General features: G+C 41.1%; 2 protein-coding genes and 1 non-coding gene across 6 annotated transcripts; 2 read left to right on the top strand and 1 right to left on the bottom strand.

Annotated features, from left to right (window-relative positions):
- The first annotated feature begins 792 nt into the window (after positions 1 to 792).
- On the top strand, positions 793 to 23498 carry amt (aminomethyltransferase). Of its 3 annotated transcripts, none has more exons than XM_036008283.1 (14): positions 805 to 948; positions 6797 to 7090; positions 8040 to 8475; positions 8564 to 8711; positions 8876 to 9076; positions 15091 to 15256; positions 16725 to 16892; positions 17131 to 17211; positions 18211 to 18342; positions 18481 to 18559; positions 18842 to 18987; positions 20085 to 20265; positions 21352 to 21507; positions 22263 to 23498. In XM_036008283.1, the coding sequence occupies exons 2-14, from the start codon at positions 6824 to 6826 to the stop codon at positions 22436 to 22438; spliced, it is 2337 nt and encodes a 778-aa protein (XP_035864176.1). In that variant the 5' UTR covers positions 805 to 948; positions 6797 to 6823; the 3' UTR covers positions 22439 to 23498. The 3 variants fall into 3 exon arrangements, with proteins under 3 accessions (XP_031142393.2, XP_035864176.1, XP_035864175.1); XM_036008282.1 differs by lacking the exon at positions 805 to 948 and adding an exon at positions 2817 to 2924; XM_031286533.2 differs by lacking the exon at positions 6797 to 7090 and having other exon boundaries at positions 793 to 948.
- Positions 1969 to 2084, top strand: LOC116041092. Its single transcript, XR_004102838.1, has one exon. It is a non-coding gene; the product is annotated as a U5 spliceosomal RNA (small nuclear RNA).
- On the bottom strand, positions 10810 to 13981 carry si:dkey-20d21.12 (uncharacterized protein LOC556245 homolog). Of its 2 annotated transcripts, XR_004899045.1 has the most exons (5): positions 13558 to 13981; positions 12466 to 13148; positions 12090 to 12308; positions 11598 to 11809; positions 10810 to 11558 (listed from the first exon to the last, which is right to left on the bottom strand). XR_004899045.1 is itself a non-coding variant. In XM_036008298.1 (4 exons), the coding sequence occupies exons 2-4, from the start codon at positions 12599 to 12601 to the stop codon at positions 11673 to 11675; spliced, it is 492 nt and encodes a 163-aa protein (XP_035864191.1). In that variant the 5' UTR covers positions 12602 to 13148; positions 13558 to 13981; the 3' UTR covers positions 10810 to 11672. The 2 variants fall into 2 exon arrangements, 1 of the variants encoding a protein (XP_035864191.1); XM_036008298.1 differs by having other exon boundaries at positions 10810 to 11809.
- Positions 23499 to 23775: the final 277 nt, after the last annotated feature.

Here is a 23775-nt window from a genome sequence, read left to right as displayed (position 1 = left end):
ATTGGCATGGGGTACTTTCCATGAAATAACTGTCCTTTAAAAATAAAAATCTGCCTGCCTCTATGGGAATTTAACATAGGGGTGTACTTACTTATGCCCCCTGTGGAAGAACATTTATTTATTTATTTAGGATACATTATTCATTCACAAAGAAATTTGGTGTCCTTAAAGGTTGGATTTTCCTCTTTTTTAATTAGGACATTAAGATCAATTTCCAAAAGATGATTTTTTTTTTTTATTCCTCTTTTTAGTCAACTTGGGTTTATGGGTTCATAAACTTATGAGTGCCACTGTATCCTGTTAAGTGTGCTTCAGTCAGTGTTGATGAGTGTGTACTTAACACAACTGCACTGCTTTGTCAATGCAGTTTCATTTTGTTTGAAAAATTAGGAGGATATGCGCAGACTTTCTCAAGGTTAATATTTTGCCATTTTTGCAACTACCAGACTAGCAGCTTCGGTTGTAATTACTGTAGATTACTGTTGTAAATGCAGCTACACAGGTGAGTTAAATTCAGTTAAATACCAATTGAGTAGTATGTTTTAGCTTTAACAGAAGTTTGATAAGTATCATGTTTTATAGATGTATAATTCTTAACCTCAATACAATATATCGTCTTCACTGTGGGACTGTTTTAATTTATTTTATACATGTAGTTCCAGTAACAGTAGCATGGATGTACAATATAAGACCGGCCTTATTTTATGTAATAACACTCCCATCCGCAGGGTGGCAGACATGACCGCTTAGACCAGTGAGAATATCAGCAGCAACATGTCCTCCTTTTTAAAGAAGAGGACACGGTCTATGTTAGAAACTGATCGTGGAGCAGCTATCATTGCTGTTGCCCCACGTTGCAAGAATAAAAGCCGACCACAGGTCAGCTGTCAGTCAAAACACCAGCACTGAGGAGGACTAGCACCGGCGACCAGCCGCGAGACTAAAGATGTAGGTAACGTTACAGTGTGGTGAGAAACAAACGAGTGTAGTTCTGCTCGCTAATAAACTGTAAGCGTGTGGTTCCTCCTAGTATCTAACGAATGTCAGTCACTGCACTGCATGTACTTCTAAAGCTCCATGTAAGCTAATGAACTAGCCAGCATGCACTACTGCTACTTCCAGCTGTCAATTTTGTAGTCTTATTACCTTACATGGAAGTGGATGCCAACAAGAAGAAGGGAGGAGAGTAGCTAATGGTTTACATTACTATAAGCTACTAGTAGCTTATAGTTTTCCTACCAACGCAAGCCCACCGTTCAAGTCGTAGCATGTGTTAAACGAGACACTTTTTACAACAGGCTTTGTTATTATTCGTTTTTACTTAATTACATGTCATTTACATGTACTTAACTAACACTAACTACTGGTTGAAGCTGCAGGATTTTATTATTTAGGCGTATTATAGTTTATATGGATATGGGATTTGTGTGTCTTGCTCGTGTACCACATGCTTTTATTTTACTGCCCACACGAGGTAACAAAGATTTGCTGGATGAAGCTATACTGTCTATGGGATCAAGAGCAAAACTGATAAAATGATCACTCGTCATTAGAAATGGATCCGACTACAACACTTTATTTACCGAGTAAAATTAAATCAATTCAGAATATGAGGTCACTGTATCGAAAGAAAGCATGGATGTGTAATAAGAAAAAGCACACGGTGGTGTGTATGTTTCATACACAAGATGTTTAACTGAAGAAAACCTGTTGGAAAAGTAGAGGCGTGGCCGTGGTCGCCTTGTTCCCATAATGCATAGCGTGCGTGTAGCAATTTCTGTATATAGTAAACTATTTAAACTTATATTTCACTCAAAACGTTGCGGTGCGGTTAGTGTCACATGAACACGTTATATTTCTGTCGGACATAATGTAATTGATATGTACTTCTAAATTTGTATCAATGAAACGTAACAGAGGGAGCTAAGACGGCGAATAGGGTCCGGCACTTGCTCACTGATCTTTAGTACACTCTTGTTTCTCTTCAGATCGTATAAATCTTTCGCCTTTTACTAAAGATTTCCGTGGAGAGGAGCATTATGAGTATAAACTAATTTTTTGATGCCCTGCGTGACTGCGGGGCTTCCTTATCTGTTCAAAAACAAAAATGTACGTCAAAACGTGACCGAAGTTCTTGATATTGTTGTACCTGTCAAGGTGCAGTTACATAAAACTGCAGTCTTGCTAAGGTTCACAAATACTACACGTGCATTTCTTTTTTTAAAGATAATATTTTGGGCTTTTGCGTCTTTATTTTGATCGGACAGCTAGGTGAGAAAGGGGGGGAAAGACATGCAGGAAATCGTCACAGGTCGGATTCGAACCCTGAACCTCTTCGTCGAGGCATAAACCTCTCAGTACATGTGCGCCTTCTCTACCCACTGATTGTATGATGATGACTGATTTTTAACCATATCGAATGGATCAAGTCACTTATATACACCCATGAATTACTATTGTCAAACTCATAAGCTCTCACATGTTCGTAGAAAATAACGTCCCATTATCATTAACAATGATAGTGACATTTAGTCATCTACTAAATGTTGTAATAATATTACTTTTATACTGATGTCTTTAGGCAAATGTAGACGGCCTCATCAGCTACCCTATTAAGTGTAATAAATTAATGCTGGTAAACTCCTACCTTAAAATACTCTTCCTATAAATGGTAAAAAAAAAAAATATATTTTCTGCTGATGTATATCTGAAGTGTCATCATGTCAAAGTAAATGCAGTATGTGAAGGTTTTGATAGGTTGACGTCGTCATCTGTGTGATTATCAGTCAATTGCCAGTTTCCTGTAGCGTGTTTCTAACATCCTCTTTTTTTTGTGTGCATGTTGTGAGAATGTAAAATTGCGTTGAGTAGACAGTACCACGTTCAGAACTGTTTGACAGTTTTGCTTCAGCTTTTCTCTCTTGGTGAGTTCATACCTTTTAGTTGTTGGTGGATTTTTTTTTTCTTTGTTTTTATTTCTGCAATACAAAAATGAATCCCAAAATATTTGGATCATGGCGATTTTTCCAAACATTTTAGATCTGCGTAGTTTTTTCTTCGAACATTTACAGACTTTGAAAATAGAGAAACTCCTCAGTGTTTCTTCACAGCTTTAAGATGAACTCAATTCTGTGCCTCTGCTTCCTTAAGCTGATTTTAAGGCCTAATAGAGTTTGAGACTATATCCTGTGAAAAAACTGCCTTAGCGATGTATGATAGCATTAACTGTCACAATATGGCTATCTCCTAGCATGTGTTGGCTCACTTTGTGCTTCAAAATGCCAACTTTTGACATCATGGCCTAATGACATGAGATTATGAGGGAACCGTATGAATCCATCAGAGTTTAAACTTTTTGAGGAATGTTTATGTACTAAGATCAAGAAAATAAGCTAACACAGATTAGCCTAAAGATTTGAGAAAAAAAACAACAGAAACCAGTATACTTTATGGATGTCTTCACAGCATTGTAGTTCAGCCTTCTAAAGTATCTGTGGGTTGATGTGTTAGCTAAAGTCTACTTCCCCATTCAGACTTTTTAGCGCTTTTTTTTTTACCCCTCACATTTTTGCATAGGTCCTTACTACGAGTGGTGCAAAAAGAAATAAATCAAAAAGGTTTATCCTCTGTATTGTAGGACATCTCAGGCTCAGTTCTACACTGTCAGACCAGGATCAGCTTTACTTTCTCAGTGTCAGCTTAATGTTTGTTAGCTCAAATGGCATTTTCACGCTCACTGTGTAACAACGCACATAGTGCTTCTCAAAGTTCTGCAATCAATGTGTGTGTGTGTGTGTGTGTGTGTGTGTGTGCGCGCAGTCTAGCTAAAATAGGTCAGCATAAGAGGAAGCTTGAGAAGAAGGTCTTATCTGGGCATGGGTTGGTGGAGTAGAAGATGAGGGGAGCAAGGCAAAACAACAAAAGTAAAAATGATCCGTCACAGGAGTAGACTTGACCATTGTTTATTTCATTTCAGAAAGGTTTGAGTTGCTGCAAAGAATATTTCCTAAATCTAATATCTGTCATACTCTTACTGTCAACAAATCCCATAAAGAAACCAAAACCAACAATAAATTGATCCTAACAAGTATTGTTTGTGTAGCTAAAGAGCCTGAATTATCTATCTATCTATCTATCTATCTATCTATCTATCTATTGTGCAGCCCTAGTTAGAGTGCATTGATCAATTGATCAATCCGACCTTCTCCAGACATCCTACCTGTTGTGTAATACAGACTGTGATGTGATCAGACTAACCGCAGAAATGAGGAACTGTGTGTTCCAAACATTTTCTAACATCTTGTGTCTTCACACACTAACATTTTTTACACTTAGATGTAGGAGTTGAATGAAGATTGACTTTAGTTAAACCCTGATCACCACAGGTCTGAGCCAATAACATCAACCAATTCCAAACCGGAGAGCGGAGGTGAGCAGAACGTTGACCTGAACCCCATCTCAACATCTCACTGTCAGACACAATATGTTGAGAAAGTCTGTGAGATCTCAACATTGGATGGAGAAGTTAAAGAGAAGGTGCACACGGACTCTGAACAACCGGAAAGGATCCGTGCGGTTCCAATCTACCGGCGTCCGGACCTGCTGCTTCCCTGCGCAGACCTAGTCAACTCTGAGTGGCAGAGGAGCCAGGCCGCCCGGCTTCACTCTCTGCAGAAGTCCTGTCCAGAATTCCCCGTCTGCCTTGTTCTCCTGCAGGGCCAAAGAGAGACGGAGCGGCTGCTCGGCCACGCCCGGCTGTCCCAGGTCGTGGGTCACAGCAGCAGCCTGTTCGTCGAGTCGGTGGTGGTGTCCAAGGCGGAGCGCGGGAAGGGCCACGGCCGCACTCTAATGGAGGAGACTGAGCGCTACGCCAAAAGCAGAGGGTTCAAGCGCCTGTGCCTGACAACCCACGATAAGCAGCATTTCTACGCCCACCTTGGCTACGTGCTGTCGATGCCGGTGCAGAACGCAGGCGCCATGACAGCGTTTGTTCCCATGGAGACTCTTTTGAGGTTCTCCAGAATGCCGAGTGAAGAGGCGAACGCACAGAAACCAACACGGACAAAGATGGATGCTCAAGTATCTCAAGGAGGTGCTTGTGTTGTGGGGTTACCTCCACCTTCTAGTTTACCTCCTCCGTCCATCCCTCCTCCTCCTCCTCCTCCTCCTCCACCACCACCACCTCCTCCCTCCATCCCTCCACCACTTCCTGCCTCCATTCCTCCACCACCACCACCTCCTCCCTCCATCCCTCCACCACTTCCTCCCTCCATTCCTCCACCACCACCACCCCCTCTCTCCATCCCTCCTCCACCTCCTCATTTTGTAGTTCAGACACTGACTGAAACTCCCTACAGAGACGCCAAAGGCGTTCCCATCTATTGGATGCACAAAGACATTTGACAAACACACAATCAGATACACTTAGGAACGCATATGTTTATATGTGCACGCATCAAAAGACAGAAACATATGTAGATATGACGTATGAAGCGCACACACCATTAATGGTCTCTCAAACAGAGAACGAGTAATAGAAGAAATATGCAGTGTGGAAAACTTCAGAGAAAGATAGAAATGTGGTATTAAGCCAAAGAAATACAGAAAACTCTCCTGCGTTTACACATTCATTCACTGCTGGTACACATTTAGACTCACTCTAGCTCAGTCTACAGTATAAAGGCTTGTGTCTTGGGCTGAAACACCAAGACAATAACACAAAACAATACAGAAGCAGACACACAAAAAGGCACTATGTATTGTACAAATGCCTTATTTTCATCATTCTTGTGAGATATATTTTGTAAAGAAGAGTAATGTGTTGCTGGTTAGATATACCCAACCCTTGTTGTCACTTCCAAATAACTGGTTTAGATAATTACATAGAACTGCACATTAAACTGAATTGATTGTGCTTGTAGTGGAGCGCCTGTGGGCTTGGTGGATCTCTGTATATCTTTGCGCTTACCTTTAATCTTGGTTTGAGATGTTTACATACAAGATGATTTTGTGACATTGCAACTATTTCGGAAATTAATTCTGGTCCAAAAAGGCCACTAACAGAGTTGTGACAGCCTCCAGCTCACTTACACTGAGACTTGGCTTTTCTAGGAGGAGACATCTTGTGTTCAGCAGTAATACTTTTGAAATGAACAATATTTGCATCCTGGATTTTTCAACGCGGGGAGAAAGAATTTAAAGAATTTGTTTAACTACTTAATTGAACTCTTTTGTCAGGAGGGGATCTTTTGAAAGAGGTGGGGTTGTGACAAGGACGCCCTTTATTTGGATGTGTAGGTTGATTGTGAAAGCTTAACAAAGATAATTTAGAGAAAAACATACAACCTAACCAATGACGTTACGTTTGCCCTTTTGAGCAGCTCTGCTCCTGAGAAATATTCCCTAAATCCAGTCTATTAAATAGCAGTTTGTGGTTTGAATGTGCCTTGTTGAACTGCCAGAGAACTAAAGTCTTAATAAAGTTCTAAAGACTTCATTTATATTGATGCATCTTATAACTCTTCAATTATGGAAAATTCTGGAAATAAAGAAAATGTATTAAGATATTCCTTAGTCTTTATTTTTCCAAGTACCTTTTCTATGTGTCTGGGTTTTTCATCATCAAATTAAACCTTACAGGGTGTTAAAATAATCTCAGAGTGCCAACAACCAATTAATAACTGGTAAATGTGTGTATTTAAATTGCTGGGACAACAGTCTGTATGTATAAAGTCTATCCCAATGCAAAAAGGTTCCTCATCAATACATCTCAACGCCCATTTCTCTCTCCTGTCAGGAAGGACACGTCAGTGGGTGAGCAGCCATGGAGCTGTCTCACCTCACTCTTCCCTTCCTCCTCTTCCTTTCTCCTCTCCCCTGCACCTCTCTGTCACCAACCTCCACCCATGGAGCTGTCCTCCCCCACGGCCCCCTGCCGGCTGTGGCGGCAGCAGGTCCCATCCTGCAGGACCGGCCCTTTGTTGTGGTGTGGAACATGCCTACAGCACGGTGTCACAAACTCTACAACATCGCTCTGGACCTGGGCCACTTCGATATCGTGGAGAACCGACAGCAGCGCTTCCAGGGACAGGTGACTGATCTGAAGTACAGTGCAGGGTTTACCCTACCATTTATAAGGTTTAGGCGCAGCACCCAAGCCGTTATGGGCACCACCTAAGATGAATGAATGTAATCATGTTTCCAGATCTAATGATTGTAGTTGGTTCCGAGGTGGACTTCTTTAGCAAGTTTTATCTTAAAGCTTTTTAAGTGTTATTTATTTATTATCTGCTCTAGCTTTTCCAACATTTAAGACACAGATATGGTAATAATAATGGTCCAAAATGCATTTCTTTTATATGTAAAAAAGTTACATTTTCTTTGAGGAAGGACCCCCAAACCACCAGCCAAATACCTAAGTCTTCCACAAACTTATAGAGAACATGCAGTGTCACCAATGGGATGTGATCATTTACTGATCCCAGTAAAAAAAATGTTTGATGACCATGTCAGGTTGTTTGTGATGCTGATTCCCAGAACCTAAAACTGCTCCATTTATGTAGACAGGGATGTGTCTTTGCCTCCTTTTTTCCTAAAATCAACAATCAGCTCCTTAGTTTTGCTTTCACTGAGTGGTAGTTTGTTCTCTGGGGAGATTGTATTAAATGCTGAGCTGAAATCAACAAAACATTCTGATGTGGGTGTTGTTATTTTCAAGATGTGTGAGTGCTGAGTGCATCTGCTGGTTCTGAATGCAAACTGGTGAGGGTCCATACTGGCTGGGATGTTGTTATAGATGTGCTGGAGAACCAGTTTCTCATAAAACAGAATAAAGTTGCCCGCTGATGTTAGAAACGGGGTTGGTGAGGGTGCTGAGACTGAAAAAAAACAGTAAATGTGCCATAAACCAAAACAACAAGCTAAAAGAGGCTACAAAGCATTGTTGAGCTGCAGAGTATAATATAAATAATATTATAATATAATATATATATTTTATTTATTTATTTAATTATTTATTTAATTTTTTTTACATTTTCCAGAAAATGAGCATCTTCTACCGTGACCGCTTGGGGAAATATCCATATCTCTCCCAAGACGGCAGCAAGGTAAACGGAGGGATACCGCAGCTCGGCGACCTCTCGGCTCACCTTTCCCTTGCGGTGACGCAGATGTCCGGCTCACTGCAGCCAAACTTCACCGGTTTAGCCGTTATCGACTGGGAAGAGTGGCATCCATTGTGGGAGAGAAACTTTGGAACCAAGGTGGAGTACCAAAGGCAGTCCAAGCTGCTGGTGAGACAAGAGAGACCGGATTTGTCAGAGTGGGCCGTGACGTCGTTGGCAAGGCAAAAGTTTGAGGAGAGCGCTCGAAAGTTCATGGAGAAGACGCTGCGGTCGGCGCTCAGAGATCGTCCCAAGGGACTCTGGGGGTTTTACGGATTTCCTGCCTGCTTTAATAAGCAGAAGAGAAAGACAGGTAGGACAAACACTGACCGTTGTTGCAATTTCTTGTATTATTTTATAACTGATAATAAAGTATTTTCTTGTTTCACTTGTGTGATCAGATCAAATCTACACAGGGCGCTGCCACAGCGAGACCAAAAAGCAAAATGACCGGCTGTCCTGGCTCTGGCGTCAATCCACTGCTCTCTATCCCAGCGTCTACCTGCCACAAAGGCTGGCAGGATCCACGGATGCAGCTCTGATGGTCAGGTACAGAGAACTAAGAAACATGAAGAAATGTTCACACGCATCAAATCGCTTCAGCCATAAGAACAACCTCAACCAAGCCTCTATGAAAACTAGTTATTCATCTACAGTTGAACTAAATGCTTTGCACATAGGATGTTACTGATGGACGTTTCTTCTTCACTCAGACACAGACTGCTGGAGACTTTGAGGGTGGCGTCTGTTTGGCACCATGGCAACAACACCAATCATGCTACTCCAGTTCTTCCCTACGCCAGGCTAGCATTCACACACACTCTCACTTTTCTTAATAAGGTGGGATTTGTTGCAACTCGTAAAAACATACACACTCATGCAAACACGTACCAATTGTTTGTGTGTGTGTGTGTGTGTGCGTGCAGACAGACCTGGTGCACACATTGGGGGAGAGTGCGGCGCTGGGAGCTGCTGGAGTGGTGCTGTGGGGAGAACTGAAATTTGCCAAATCCAAGGTATGTAATGTTTGTGAGAAGGTTATTTGTGTGTGTGTGTGTGTGTGTTTCTGTGTAACCCTCTGCCTTCCTCCCACTCTCCAGCATCAGTGCATACTTCTCAGAGACTACATACACACTGTCTTGGGTCCCTTGGTCCAATCGCTGAGGTCTGGCACAAAGCGCTGCAGCCTCCAACTTTGCCACGGCAATGGACGCTGCGCCAGGCGACACCCCAGCTCTAGTTCCATGGTCTCCTCTGGTCCCGCTATGACCTCTGACCCTGATGAAATCAACCTCCTCACTGACTCCTCCAGTGGCAAACCTTTTCACAACCACTTCCTGTGTCAGTGCTATCCGGGCTGGACTGGGCAGGAGTGTCAAGAGAAGAAGAAGGACGAAAACAGACAGAAGAGCAAGTAACCCAAACTTTTCTATCAAGGTGTCGCTCTTAATGTAAAGTGGTAATGTCAAAATAAATTAAAGGAAATAAATACGTGAATTGTGTTTATTTTGCATACTTAAAGGTCCCATGGCATGAACATTTCACTTTATGAGGTTTTTTAACATTAATGTGAGTTCCCCTAGCCTGCCTATGGTCCCCCAGTGGCTAGAAATGGTGATAGGTGTAAACCGAGCCCTGGGTATCCTGCTCTGCCTTTGAGAAAATGAAAGCTCAGATGGGCTGATCTGGAATCTTCCCTTTATGAGGTCATAAGGGGAAATATTACCTCCCCTTTCTCTGCTTTGCCCGCCCAGAGAATTTGGCCCGCCCATGAGAAAGAGAGAGACATCATGGCTTGCAAACAAGCGAAGCGTGGCAGTTGGTCAAGACCACACCCCGACCCTCCACCTTGCCCCACCTCTCTCCTCCTCAATAGCATTTAAAGCTACAGACACAGAAATGGCACATCCTAAGGAAAGTTCATTGTGGGACTGGCTCTAGCGGCTGTAATGGCGCTTTTCCATTACATGGTACCTGCTCGACTCGCCTCGGCTCGACTCGGTGCCCCGTGCTTCATTTTCCATTGCAGATTTAGTACAGGCGAGCGTGGCTGGTCATCATAGCGACACCGCAGGAAACTGCCGTGACCTAACGCGACACACACACAGAATGTCGAAGGTGTGTTGTTTTTGACTCTTGGCATATGGCTGTTGCCACAGCCAGAAGAAAATGTTGTTTCAAAAGAAGCTGGAGGCAGCAAAAAAAACACCGCTGGCTAAACTATTTAAAAATGGCGGGTTTGTTCAGGACACCCCCGTCTGTTGCTAGCAATGATGACGCAGCGATTAGTGACGATTCTCTCCGACCAATCAGTAGTCTGCAGGTTTTCACGTCACTTTTTGGTATCGCCTCAGCTCACTTGGAACCTCGACGGAGGTGATACTAAAAAAAGTACCTGTTAGCAGGTACCAGGGACTTTTTTTCGTAATGGAAAACCAAAAAAAGGCAAGTATAGTCGAGTCGAGCAGGTACCATGTAATGGAAAAACGCCATAATTCTGCACCAAAGCTGAATTTCGGGAAAGAGACTTCAGATACAGTATTAGGGGACCACTGAGGCCTATATAAAAGCATCCAAAAAGCAGCATGTCATAGGACCTTTAAAACAAGGGTGGAACTCATATTAAAATCCATAATACAAATAAATATGCATACAAATCAGATTTTAATAACATCACCTCAAAGTGCTAATTCTCCAGAGATGAGCTACTTATTTTCTAAGCTGTGTTCATCATATGAGGAAGTTGTTTTTACTGCAGTGCACAGTATCTGTTTGCAGCAGGTAACAACTCGTGGCTTTGTCTGAGGACATTCAAATCTGCTCCTTTTTAAAAGATGTGATTCTTTGGTGAAAATCAGCAAGATATGTAGCAATTATGACATTATTACGCACAGTGTATGAACTGTTAAATAACTGATAATTATATATTTATTATCATATGCTAAAATTTGCGGTTGAAGTCATTAACCTTTGCTTAATGTAACCTTGTTTTAATCAAGAAAGAGCAAAACAAGTTAACAGAAACATGCTTGGAAAACAGTATTGTCTTTGTTGTCGCATTTAATGATTTGGCTTTCAAATCAAAGTCAGTTTTACTTTTTATCAGTCCACCACATTTTTACTGTGTTGAAGTGTCAATAATGCTGAATCATAAGACATTAAATGTGCATTAATGCAATGTTATGAGATATACTGCCTCTATTCATTTAATCCAACCAGTTCAGCTGCTTTAATAACAGCGTCATCACGGAGAAAAAAAGTATTTTAGTTCATTCAAAAGTTCTTTTCATAGTTAACTTACCAGGGCTAGAGAGAGTAAAAATGTTTTCAGAAACCTCCTTTCTCTCAACTACATAGTTCCATCAGTTAGATTTCGTCTTGAAACACAGGCAGCACTTAGAGAACATTCTAACAAATGTTTCCTCTTCAGGGAAAAATCCACTGAAAAACAGTTTTACTGTACTTTAAAGCATCTCATGTCCAGTGTATGTATGTGTGTATGTGTCCATATTATGTCCCTCCTCTCATGGCTGTCAGGTTGTGTCTCAGTGCCTGCAGTTCTTGGATCAGCAGTGACAGCTCTGTGGCTGCGGCCTCTTTCTCCCTCACTGCCTCAGTCAGCATCCGGACTGCGCCGCCCTGCTGGACTGGAGGCGGAACAGACACAAAGGCATACTGAGTTTGTCCCATAGACCTCTGTATGTGGTTTGTCCATCTTGAGTTCAGTTCACAGACATATTTTAAAACTTTCTAGTGATTACATTACATAGCTTGAGGTAAAAAAAATTAAATTGCAAGTAACATGATGCATGCAAAGACATCTGGAGAAACAAACTGGGTGAAGCGTAATTCATAGATCCAGGAAATACAAATTATCCAGGAAATATCAGGGGAAACGAATGCAAGTGAATGAATATAAAATCTCACCCAAAAAGTAGAAGATGAGTAACACTGTTAGCAGAAGCAAAGTGATAATAGCACAGCCCATGGCATAGGCACGCGATGAACTGGGTGTCAACATATCCTGTAGACGACTCTGCCATTTGCTGCTGACTGGACGGCCTCTTTGATTGACAGCTGTCATGTCACTTGTGTAGAGATTCCCATTCGAGGAGGGGGAGTAAGCAGGACGAGGAGGCCTCGTCCCTGAAATCATAGACAGAGTGAATGAGTGTTAATGTGAGGGTGCTTCTGTAGCTAGTTCGAAGTGTGTGTGTGTGTGTGTGTGTGTGTGTGTGTGTGTGTGTGTGTGTGTATACCTTTGTAGCTGTGTGTGTGTGTGTGTGTGTGTGTGTGTGTGTACCTTTGTGGCTGTGTTCGGGGTGTGTTCGGTGAAGATCGTTGATAGAGTCCACCGAATGTAGCTCGATCTCGGTGAGATCTCTGTCGCTGACCCTGTAGAACTGAGGGGTGGTCTGGGAGGAAGGAGGCCTCGACATCTCGCCTCCTCTTGAGCGATTGATAAATGATTAGACTGCCAGATGACACTCTACTAGTCAACACCTTTCCAGTGGATATATCTGGAAGCTGTATAATCTTCCTAAAGGTGTGTTATCTTCCAAAGGCCATGTGAGGCAACTTCTTAAAAAAACTTTTAAGAAAAAGAGATCCACTAAGATGGTGTAGGAGGGAATTGGGCTCTCAACAACATAACTGGCTTTTGACCAGTTTGTAATTATAATATCAGCTACACAAAAATTATTTTTTTTATGTTAATGCTACTTTTTCATTCCAAGACTGAGACGCAAAGTAAATGGAGGGATTTAGTGATTTATCAAGGTCAGCTTTTTATTGTGTGTTGATAATACAAAGTTAGACCTGTGAAAAGCACTTTAAGTTCTAAGTTCTTCTTGCTTGCTTCATACGAGGTGGTTATTTACTTGCCTTACATTAATGAATGGAATTGTTTGTTCTATTTGGATCTATTTCCATCTCATCTAAATCTCAAATATGTTGGTAATTAATAGAGATAAGAATGGGTTGGTTCTGAAAGTGGAAGAGAAAGGAGGGAGCGAATTAGAAGATATTCTGTAGTTAAAACAAAAATAGAGCAGTAGGCCGGCATGTAAGGATGTATCATGTGAGAGGGCAGGAAAACATCTTGTTTTCTATTTCAAGACAAAACAAACAGGTCATGTGAATAGCTGATTTATCAGAGCTATTAATAGAGCTGGTTGTCAGTCCCATAAAGGCCCAATGTTGCTGGACTTTAAATCAAGGACCAAAGGACAGAACAGGCTCCTGTCTAATGACTAACTGAATGATTGAATGGATGACTACCTGATTTACAGGCTACCTTACTCTACTCAAGACAAAATCAAGTGTAACCAAATCAGGTCTGTTTTTTATTGTATAAAATAGGTGTAGAGAATACTGTTCTTCTCTTCCCACTTACCATCTGTCACCACGAACAAGAGCTGTGTTGGGTTTTATTGTGTTTGCTTGTTTGTTCTTGTCAATCTGTCGCTCTTCTTGTTCACCCAGTCTCCTCACACTCAGACACCCGATTACCAAAACAGCACCCACAGAAGCAGCAATGAGATACATTTAATATCCACACAAGTTATCCAGGAGCCACACAATGACTAAAGTAATCCAACTGAAACTCAGATGAAATCCCAACAAACGAGTAAGTGTTGCCAGTAAAATCCTTGATGTATGAAAGCAAAAGGGAACATCCAGGTTTTGCCTCAGGGTCCTGCTGGTTTGTGTGTCACTGAACAACTGTAGGCCACCCCCTCCTACAAAGTATGTTTGTGTGTGTCTATGCTCTGATTTAGCCCACCCTCGCTGCCCTGCGAGAAAGGTAGAGCAAGCTATAGACATGGAGAGAGAGAGAGAGAGAGCAAGTCTTCTCAGCCCTATTACCCCCCCCTCCAAACATGCTCACGCACACACCCAACCCTGCAGGCCTTCAAGACCGAAAATAGCTGCAGAGGCATGGGGTATTATTAGTTTCACAGGCCAAAGGATGACTCAATGATCTGGGTGGAGGGCATGATGGGGTACATAGGGATAAACACACACACAAATATGCACATGGACAAATATTGGGTACACAGTCAGGTGAACAGATGACGAATGTCTTGATTTCCATGGGATACATAAGAATAGAGCAATTGGCAAAATCCAACTAAGACATATAATTTCCTATTTTTTACGGTAAAATTTGTAATTGAAAAATGTACAATGAGCATAATGGAGACTTTTGGTCTGATACTACCTGCTTTAATATTATAGCTACATGAATGCTGGTAAAGGACACAGTTCTTCTCTATTCACAGTACAGCACGAAGAGGCAGCTGAAATGCACTGTCTTCCAAAAACAACATCAAAAGTAACTTTGCTTTTTAAAGTCCATACATATAGCGTGTGTAAGGATCCTGTTGGCTCAGCAATTTAAGGCATAGGCCATTTAACACCCTCCATGATGTTTCCTGTCACTTCTCAACTGTGCAAATTGTGCAAAATCAGTCTGTGTGCTAAATATGTGTGCTTTTTATGTTGTAAATTAGCTATTGAGATAAAAAAAAAGAAGTAATTTGTTAGTTCACAGTTGTCTTGCCACTGTTGACCCACTGACAGCCACTTCCCAGTAGGAGGAAACAGTAGGATGGGGTCTAACCATAGACTGTATATATTATAGTCTATGGGTCTAACTGAGATAGCCTGCTAACTTTTTGCATCTGTCATGGCATCACATCCTCTTAAGAACAATTGCATATATTATCTTTGTTTGATAAGATAAGGCGAATCATCAAACAGTGCACTCCTGCAGGGCAAACAGGCTCATCAACTACATATCCCACAAGACTTAGCGCCTCCCTCCAATCGCTGCTGCTTTATGTGTTTTTTTGCTAGAAGAGCAGAAATTCCAGAGTGTGCTCCGTAGTTTAGCAACACAGCGGAAGTGTTACCCGTCCGTCAGGCGTGTGTGTGAGAGAGAGTTTAGCGGGGACTCAGGTGGCATGATGTGGGCTCGTTTGCTGGTTGGTGTCGGGGGTTCGGGGCTCGGGCTGCGGGCTTCCAGGGACGGTTTTCTGCGGGTCGTTGGAGCTGGATGTGCAGGGAAGAGACAGGCTTCAAGTGCAGATGTAAGTGGACCGTGAAGTGTCGCGGCACGGTAGACTTCTATCGCTAAAACTTATCCAAAGTGCTTGTGCATTTCTTTGGTTAAAGCAGCTTAATCAGTTTTTTGACGCGATGATGACATGTGGTACAAAGTTTTCAACATTCTTACCTTTTAAGTTTGCATCTCTCATGTTATCAGTACAATATTCCAATACTGATTATTTTACAGTAGGCTATCTGTAGCCCTCTAGTGTTCAATACAGATTTTAGGCATATAATGTGTCCTCAGTAGTATGCTTTATGCCAGATTTCTAATTTCCTGGATATATTTTAAATTTAGGTTGCAAAAAAAATCAAGGTTTTCAGTAGGCCTATACAGTGAGTGTTTGTGGTGTCAATGTTGGAGCTATTTTGGCTATCATTTGAAAGTCACCCCAGAAAACCTCAGAATAAATCCCTGGCTCTTTTAGTGTTACTGCATATTACAATAATGACATCGAAGTGTATCACTGTCACAGCAGCAGTCAGTTCATGCAGACATAATGTACATCTGTCCCAGCAGACTCCCTCGCTCCCTCTGCCTGCTTCACTTCACTGAGCTGCACAACGTGATTATATTAAAACCACGAGTGACTGACTCTACAGTACTGTCTGTCAGCATGATCTCTGCTATCTCAATGTGGGGCTTTTCATTAATTTCCTTGCTGCTCTCACTGAGGAGATTATTAATAAAATGATCAGCAGCATGACCAAAATTTCTGCAATTTTCTGCTGCGAAGATAAAGTTCTTATTTGTGTATATTTTTCTAAATGATCAGTCAAACATAATATGTCAGGAGTGTTGCACAAAGCAAAATGGGTAAATAGACTACATTTCTGTAATCTGTAGTAGTTCATTAAGTGGATGTGTGGATGTGTGTTTTCACGTGTGTGTGTGTGTGTGTGTGTGTGTGTGTGTGTGTGTATTACAACTGTAATAACCACCTCTCCTTTGTTCATTAAAATTAATATCTGACTTTGGACTTGAACAGTTTTACAACAAAACAATACAGTGTTATGTAAAGTGCCGACACACTCTGCCCCATAATGCAATTCTGCTGCTGCACTGATAATAACCCCCTTCGTTGGCTGGTTCAAAGGTCAGAAAGCATGGCAGAAAGAACAGAACACGGCAGCGTAGAAAGGACTGACCTATCGTTCTACCATTTGACAAGTATAAGCATCTTGCAATACGTTACAGTGGTTGGATTGTTATTACATTTAAAAATACCATATAGGCTAACAATCAAATATTTAAGTATTTGTACAAACATCACTGACGATTTAAACATTGTATAGATATTCAAAAATCCTAATTGCAGCACCTGTAAGATACATCATTTCAACCATTTAGTATTATAATTAATATATCAAAATTCACTCGCTGTATTCCCTGTGTTTCTTTTTTTTCTACATTAAGTATACTGTTTTATTCCACCCCCCCACCCCCAGGCTGACTTGAAGAAGACTCCGCTGTTTGACTTCCACAGGGAGCAGGGGGGAAAGATGGTGGGGTTTGCAGGCTGGAGTATGCCTGTCCAGTACAAAGACAGTCACATCGTCTCACACATGCACACCAGAGAGCACTGCTCCATCTTCGATGTCAGCCACATGCTGCAGGTCAGACGACTGTAAACGGACACACACACAAATACATACAGTACACTCCTGAACACAGGTAAACAAATACACATATACTGTACAAACTCACATATCAGGTTCATAGACATACATCATCATTGTAAAAAAAAAACAGCACTTTGTCAATTAGATTTGTTTTGATCCACCAACCAACCCACCAGAAAACAAATTGCTATTGCTGTGTTTAAATATACCCTTTGCATTTTTTTTTTGTCAGACCAAAGTACACGGCAAAGACAGGGTGAAGTTCATGGAGTCTCTGGTAGTCGCAGATATTGCAGAACTCAAGGACAACCAGGTGAGATGAAGAATTGTTTCATGTTCAACCTGCAACAACTATTTTGTTTGTCCACTTACATAGACATAATATAATCTTTTAAGTTGATACGGGGAACTTGTTAGCTAACAGTTGGGTATTTAAACATTCAGCAGATACATGAGCATTCATTTGGAGTGTTTATGGCCACCTGATGAATGTCGGTCCAGTACTCGATTTTTTGCTTCTTTTTGCTCTCCACCAACTCCTGAGGGAAATATATGGCTCTTTAGCTTCTACATGCTCCACTATGTTTACCTGCTAGTCGCTAATTGTGTCTGTGTGCTGTTTGGTGCTGAGCAAGTAGTACAGAGTTGTATTTTTTTGCGTTTTTTTTTGGCTGAAAACAGCTGCCCATTACATCTCGAAACAAAGCTGATGAAAGCAGTGTGAGTGAAACAAAACAGAAAAGTTGTGGACCCGCGTACCAAAACAATGAGCTGAAAGACTCTAAAATGCACCTTTCAGCTGAGAGGAACTGCAGAGTTGGCTAATTATAGCAGCGTTAAAGGAAAAGAAAGTACAAGTGATATAAGTTGAAATAACAAGTGAAATAATTCTATAACACTGACTGTGTTAAAAGAAAGCATCAATGTTTTGTGGCATTTCAGGGCCCATCTCCATCTAAGTCCACATTTCAAGACAAAACATCATAAAGGGACAAAAAGGCTTGTCTTACTTTAAACCCCAAACAAATGTAGCGGAGAAATGCGACTTCTTACTGACTGTCTGACTGCAGTTTTGACAACAAATACCTAAAGTTTAAAAAAAAGGAGTAGTTTGGTTAAACCAATTTTGGATAAAATCCAGGTGAAAAGGAATCCAAAGGTTTTCTGCTACAAAAAGACTTTAGTTAACCACCCCAAGACAGAAATAATGAGCCCTATGATTGGATCATCTAAGACACATTTATTGTGAATGAGTCTTTGCATTAGGTAACATATTCACCCATTTATGTTTTTGTCTCCCCACCCTCACCAGGGTACATTGTCCCTCTTCACCACTGAGAAAGGAGGGATTATTGATGACCTCATTGTGACAAAGACAGACCAGGGCTACCTCTACGTAGTCTCCAACGCTGGCTGCGCCGACAAGGACTCGGCTCACATGAAGGTAAATATGCAGACAGAGAGTGAGTGTAGTCAGACAGGTCTGGAGTGTGGTAGACTCTATAGAGTGTCTGACGTTTGTGTGTGTGTGTGTGTGTGCTTGCGCGCGCGTGTGTGTGCGTGCGTGTGTGTTGTCTATTAGGCCAGACTGGCAGAGTTCAAAGCTGCAGGTTTTGATGTGGATCTGGAGTTTCTTGATGAAGCGCTGATTGCTCTGCAAGGTAAAATATTCTTCCTTACTTCATTCCTTTCCTCCACCCTCTATTTTTCTCCTGCATGTCAGCCCATCATTCTTCTGCCTTTCATCTTGTTTTCCTCCCTCTATCTTGATCTCCCTTCTATTTCATTTTTCTCTTTCCCCAGTGTATGTTTCATTATATCATTTTTTTTTTTTTTGCTCCTCACTGAATCCCTTGTTCATTGGCTATTTCACATCCTTTGTGTAGGACTCTCCGTGTCGTAGTTTATGTAGATAGTTTATCAGTTGAGTTGTGTGTTGTCAGGTCCATCCATGTCTCAGGTGCTCCAGGAGGGGCTGAAAGAGGACCTCAGTAAGCTGACATTTATGACCTCCACCTTGGCCACTGTGTTTGGTATTCCTGGCTGCAGGGTCACTCGCTGTGGATACACTGGAGAGGACGGTGTGGAGGTCAGAATCTCTCTTTCTCTACTTTGCTACTTTCTCACATTTGTAGATTTCCCCCCCCCGCCATGAATGTGTCTACTGAATTTCTCTCTGAGACGTATCTCTCAGGATCACAGATGTGATCCTCATGGTGGCACTAGAGGAAAAGTTAGGGCATCACCAAAGTCAGTGGGATTCATCCGTTTGGATACCACCATAAGGATCTGTGCAAAATTCAACGGCAATCCATACAATATTTCAGTCTGGACTAAACAGAGGGACCAAAGACACACTGACAGACCAATAGACAGACATTACCATCCACAGAGCACAGCCACTGGCTAATAAACAATAAAAATGTTTTGTGTATGCACACCTTTTGCTTCTCCTGGGTGCCATTTTTCTCAGAAAAGAAATCACTTTATTTCTCTGAAAACAAAAGTGAATGTTTCTTTGTATCTGATAGTTGACTCCCGATTTAAACGCCCCTGCATTTGATGTCATTTAACACCCAGACCTCAAGTCACAGTACCGCATTCAGCTCCATTTAGTTGTTTTTCATTTAACATGGTGATATTTTGCTTGTTAACACTGTTAAACACTCATCAAATATTCTTTTTGTGAGAAACCTGCAGCCTGATTCCAGATTAATGGTTTGTAGATATCAGGATGGTTGTGGTTGGGTCTCTCTCTGTCTAACAGAGGGAATGTGAGAGTTTTCTTCTCTTTATCAGGCTTTTTTTCTTTGTCCATAAACTCATCTTTCCCTTAGTGCTAAGACTCACTTGACTCACTCTGTGTTTTTCTTCCCAGTACATTTAGATGTCTGTAAAATAAGATGCTAATTAGTTGAATTTCTTTAAATGCTGAAGTAGATAAATAGGCTTCCTCAACATATTAGGTAATTATATACAAAATACAGTAGAATGACTATACACTACTGTATGTCATTTCTTGTATCCATCATCTGTTTAATACTAATATATCTTATAAAATGCCCCAGTGGCAGACTTTCATTTCAATATGGATGAGTTAAAAAGCTGTTTCCAGTTCATCATTTCCATTAAATCTCTTTGGATGGAGACCCAGCGCTACAATCTGTCTGTGTCTCTATGTCCCAGGTCTCCGTCCCTCAGTCCAGTGTGGTGGAGCTGACGGAGAAGCTGCTGGCTAACGGCGAAGTGAAGCTGGCCGGTCTGGGTGCCAGGGACAGTCTGCGGCTGGAGGCGGGGCTTTGTCTCTATGGCAATGACATAGATGAGACCACCACGCCTGTGGAGGGCACCCTAGTCTGGACCATAGGTAAGCTTTTAGTGTTCATTACAAAAATATTTTTAGTAATTGTATTCAATTATATTGATAAAAATGTATCGATTGACAGTGTGTAACGTGAGAGGCGTTGAACCTACAGAGAATTATCACCCAAAGCTGGATATCCCCTCGGCTTAAAGGACAAATCCAGCACAAAATGAACCTAGGGGTTAATAACATGTGTACCGAGTCGACCGTTCTCTGGGATTTGTTTTCATGCTAATTGAATGTGACCAGTTTTAGCGCAAAGCGCTAATTAGCTTATAAAGCTAGTCGTCGGGGCAAGGGTAAAGTAAAAAGAAATCGCTATTTCTATACCACTAACAAGGCTCAAAATGGCACCACACTTCAATGGTAGCGTAATGAGGGTCCCTACATGTAAACCGAAGCATTGAGAACTTTGTAAGTGTACAGACAGTTTATTAAAAAGATGAAGAAGTTCGGCTAATTAGCGGTTTGCGCTAAAACTGGTCACATTCGATTAGCATGAAAACAAATCCCAGAGAACGCTTGACTCGGTACACATGTGTTATTACATGTCATTTTTTACATGTCATTACATGTCATTTAGCTGACGCTTTTATCCAAAGCGACTTACAATTGCTATATATGTCAGAGGTCGCACGCCTCTGGAGCAACTAGGGGTTAAGTGTCTTGCTCAGGGACACATTGGTTGATGTATCACAGTGGGAATCAAACCCAGATCTCCCACACCAAAGGCATGTGTCATATCCACTGCGCCATCACCACCCCATGTTATTGACCCCTAGGTTCATTTTGCGCCGGATTTGTCCTTTAACAGAGCTTCATTTTAGCGAGTTACAGCTCATGGTTTAGCTGTCTGGACTACAACTTTACTGTTTTGGTTCACTGTCAGCACTCTCATAGCGTCATTTCCAGCCACAGCAGCCAGCTGTTTCCAGTGAAAAGGCTCTAAAAACCCATAGTACACTACCTGCTCAACACCAAATGGAATACAGACACAGTTAGCGTCCATCTGGTGAACATAGTGAAGCATTTAGCGCTTTACTTGAGCTTTGAATATACTTTACTTGAGCTTTGTCTTCTCATACACAGGAAAGCGTCGGCGTCAGGCCAAGGATTTCCCTGGCGCTGACATCATTGTACCTCAGATCAAAGCCAAGACAGCCAGGAAAAGAGTCGGTCTGGTGTCTACCGGCCCCCCTGTCAGACAACACACACCCATACTCGGCCCTGATGGGAAGGTCATAGGTCAGAAAACAAACACGGTGGAAGTGGTGGACATGAGAGAGCTGTGGTACCTCTGTATTTCAGTTAAGGGTGGTGCAACACCAGTGGAAGGAAATCACTGCTGGAGTAAACATGAAATAAAGTTAACAATAAAGTTAACAGGATTTAGTTTTTTAAGACTTAAAATAACACAAAACACTGACACAAAAAAAAGTTAATGTTAAAGCCACAATGTGTAGAATTTTTAACATGCATTGCTGTGTCATTTGTGGAACTACCACTGGGGGTCGCCAAAGTCAGACATTTGCAAATACTACACATTGTGGCTTTACTATATCAAATTTAATTTAAAATGTTTAGTTTAGTTTGACATCATACCATGAATACCATATCAATGTGATTAATATAAATTCTATTCATTCTAGTTTTTGTAACAGATTTTCATATGTTATTTTGTATGCATAAGCCAAATTGTGAGATATATTAATATTGAAAATAATCCTTATTTTCAAGTATACCGCCAGTTCCAGCATGTAGTGGTTGAATGAATGAACGAGTGAATGAATGTAAAGTGTAAGTAGCCAAAGATTGAGTTAATGAATGAGTCAGTGTGCTGCTCAAGAAGTAAACCTGAACCATAGAATAGGATAACTTAAAATTTCTACCAAATGTTTTTATTCTGGCTTGCTATCTTTTTTTCTCTCTGAAGATGTGGCCAGTAAGGGTGTCAGACAGAGATTTCCAAGGTATAATCTATTCTTTGCCTTTTTATTTAGGTGAGGTGACCAGCGGCTGCCCCTCTCCCTGCCTAAAAAAGAACATTGCCATGGGTTACGTGGATGCGACATTCGCTAAGCACGGAACAGCCATCCAGGTTGAGGTCAGGAAAAAAGCAGTGCCCGCCACCGTCAGCAAAATGCCCTTCGTCCCCACCAACTACTATTTTGGATAGGAGACACACACACACACACACACACACACACACACACACACACACACACACACACACATATGCATACATACACAGTACACTCACACTGGATCATTCCAGGACACCATGGTCCCATATTCACCAATGCTTCCCCCTTCTGTTTACCTCCAACAATGCAATTCTTCATTGGTGAGTCCTCTGAGAGAAAAGTATCACCAAAATGGTAACTATTATACAATACAGTATGTGTACTGGAAATACATTACAAGCAGTATTGTTGAATCCAAGATATTATGTATGACAATATGGGCCTTGATTCTCTGGTAACATGGTTCGTAGACCAAGTTCTGTCTTTTCTTTTTCTATTTTATAAGTGCACAGCGGGTTAAATGGAATCTACTTACTGCTCTTTCGGTAAGAACAGAAACAGTGAGGCAGTGTGGATCTATTAAACACAAGGATTAAATTAACTTTTTGTTGTAGAATATTTTTGTGGTAGGTTTTGCTAATGAAACATGACGTAATTTACTCTGTCACTGCTGGACCAAAACAAAGATACCAAATGGTTCTTTTGATGTTAAAACACTACATGTCTGCATTTTTTTCTCAAGGTCTTTCAAATACCACAGAACCACATTTCTAATCATATTATTGTTGGTAAACAGCTTGATCAATGGAGGTTAAACAGGGCCAACTATAATATAATAAATATAATAAGGCTGATAAGAGAAATTTACACTACATGTGGTACAATGATAATCTAACTTGAAAATATGTTAATTGTCATTATGTTTGTTCTGTCTGGCAACTAATGAAATGTGATTTCATTGTCTTTGGACTTTCTGTGGAGCTCTGAATGTATTATCTGGTGAAAATAATAACATACTTAATATAGAAATAATACTAATGATTCATAGGTTGTCTGTTTTTGCCATCACTGTCTTGAAGGTGCACTTTTAGCATCACTGTGGATTTTAATATTTCACTGAATTTGTATGTAAACATTTTGAATAACATTGTTTATTTAATTAGAAAATATCTTCTTTTTATTAAAGACAATTTCATTTTCATTTCCCCATGACCCGCTGTCATTTTACTACTGAATTGGACAGTGAATTGAAAATAAGATTGCATAAATGTTTTTTTTTTTTTTTTTTTTACAAGACATTCGTCTTCACATTATTGTGGTAAGTCAGTCTGGCAAAAATGTTGGCTCCCAAAGAAGCGCCTGGAGGGGCCCAGAGATATAGAATAGGATTAGGGCCTCCGAGTGTCTCAAAATTTGAATAGCATGGACTTATAGCAAAACACATGAATAGCATGGACAATAAAATAAAAAATCCATAATACACAGGGGA

The sequence above is a fragment of the Sander lucioperca genome, chromosome 12, assembly GCF_008315115.2.
Source record: "Sander lucioperca isolate FBNREF2018 chromosome 12, SLUC_FBN_1.2, whole genome shotgun sequence".
In the NCBI taxonomy this organism is placed as follows: domain Eukaryota; kingdom Metazoa; phylum Chordata; class Actinopteri; order Perciformes; family Percidae; genus Sander; species Sander lucioperca.
The sequence above is the reverse complement of the archived record's forward strand: the minus strand, read 5'-3'. Positions and strand labels throughout refer to the sequence as shown.

Excerpts from the sequence above, each read along its gene's own strand:
- amt (XM_036008283.1), top strand. The coding sequence starts at position 6,824 with ATGGAGCTGTCTCACCTCACTCTTCCCTTCCTCCTCTTCCTTTCTCCT. Across the intron at positions 16,893-17,130 it reads ATGTCAGCCACATGCTGCAG|ACCAAAGTACACGGCAAAGA; the intron begins GTCAGACGACTG and ends TTTTTTTGTCAG. Across the intron at positions 18,343-18,480 it reads AGGACTCGGCTCACATGAAG|GCCAGACTGGCAGAGTTCAA; the intron begins GTAAATATGCAG and ends GTTGTCTATTAG.
- si:dkey-20d21.12 (XM_036008298.1), bottom strand. The coding sequence starts at position 12,601 with ATGTCGAGGCCTCCTTCCTCCCAGACCACCCCTCAGTTCTACAGGGTC. Across the intron at positions 12,309-12,465 it reads CCCCGAACACAGCCACAAAG|GGACGAGGCCTCCTCGTCCT; the intron begins GTACACACACAC and ends CTATGATTTCAG. Across the intron at positions 11,810-12,089 it reads ACTCATCTTCTACTTTTTGG|TCCAGCAGGGCGGCGCAGTC; the intron begins GTGAGATTTTAT and ends TTCCGCCTCCAG.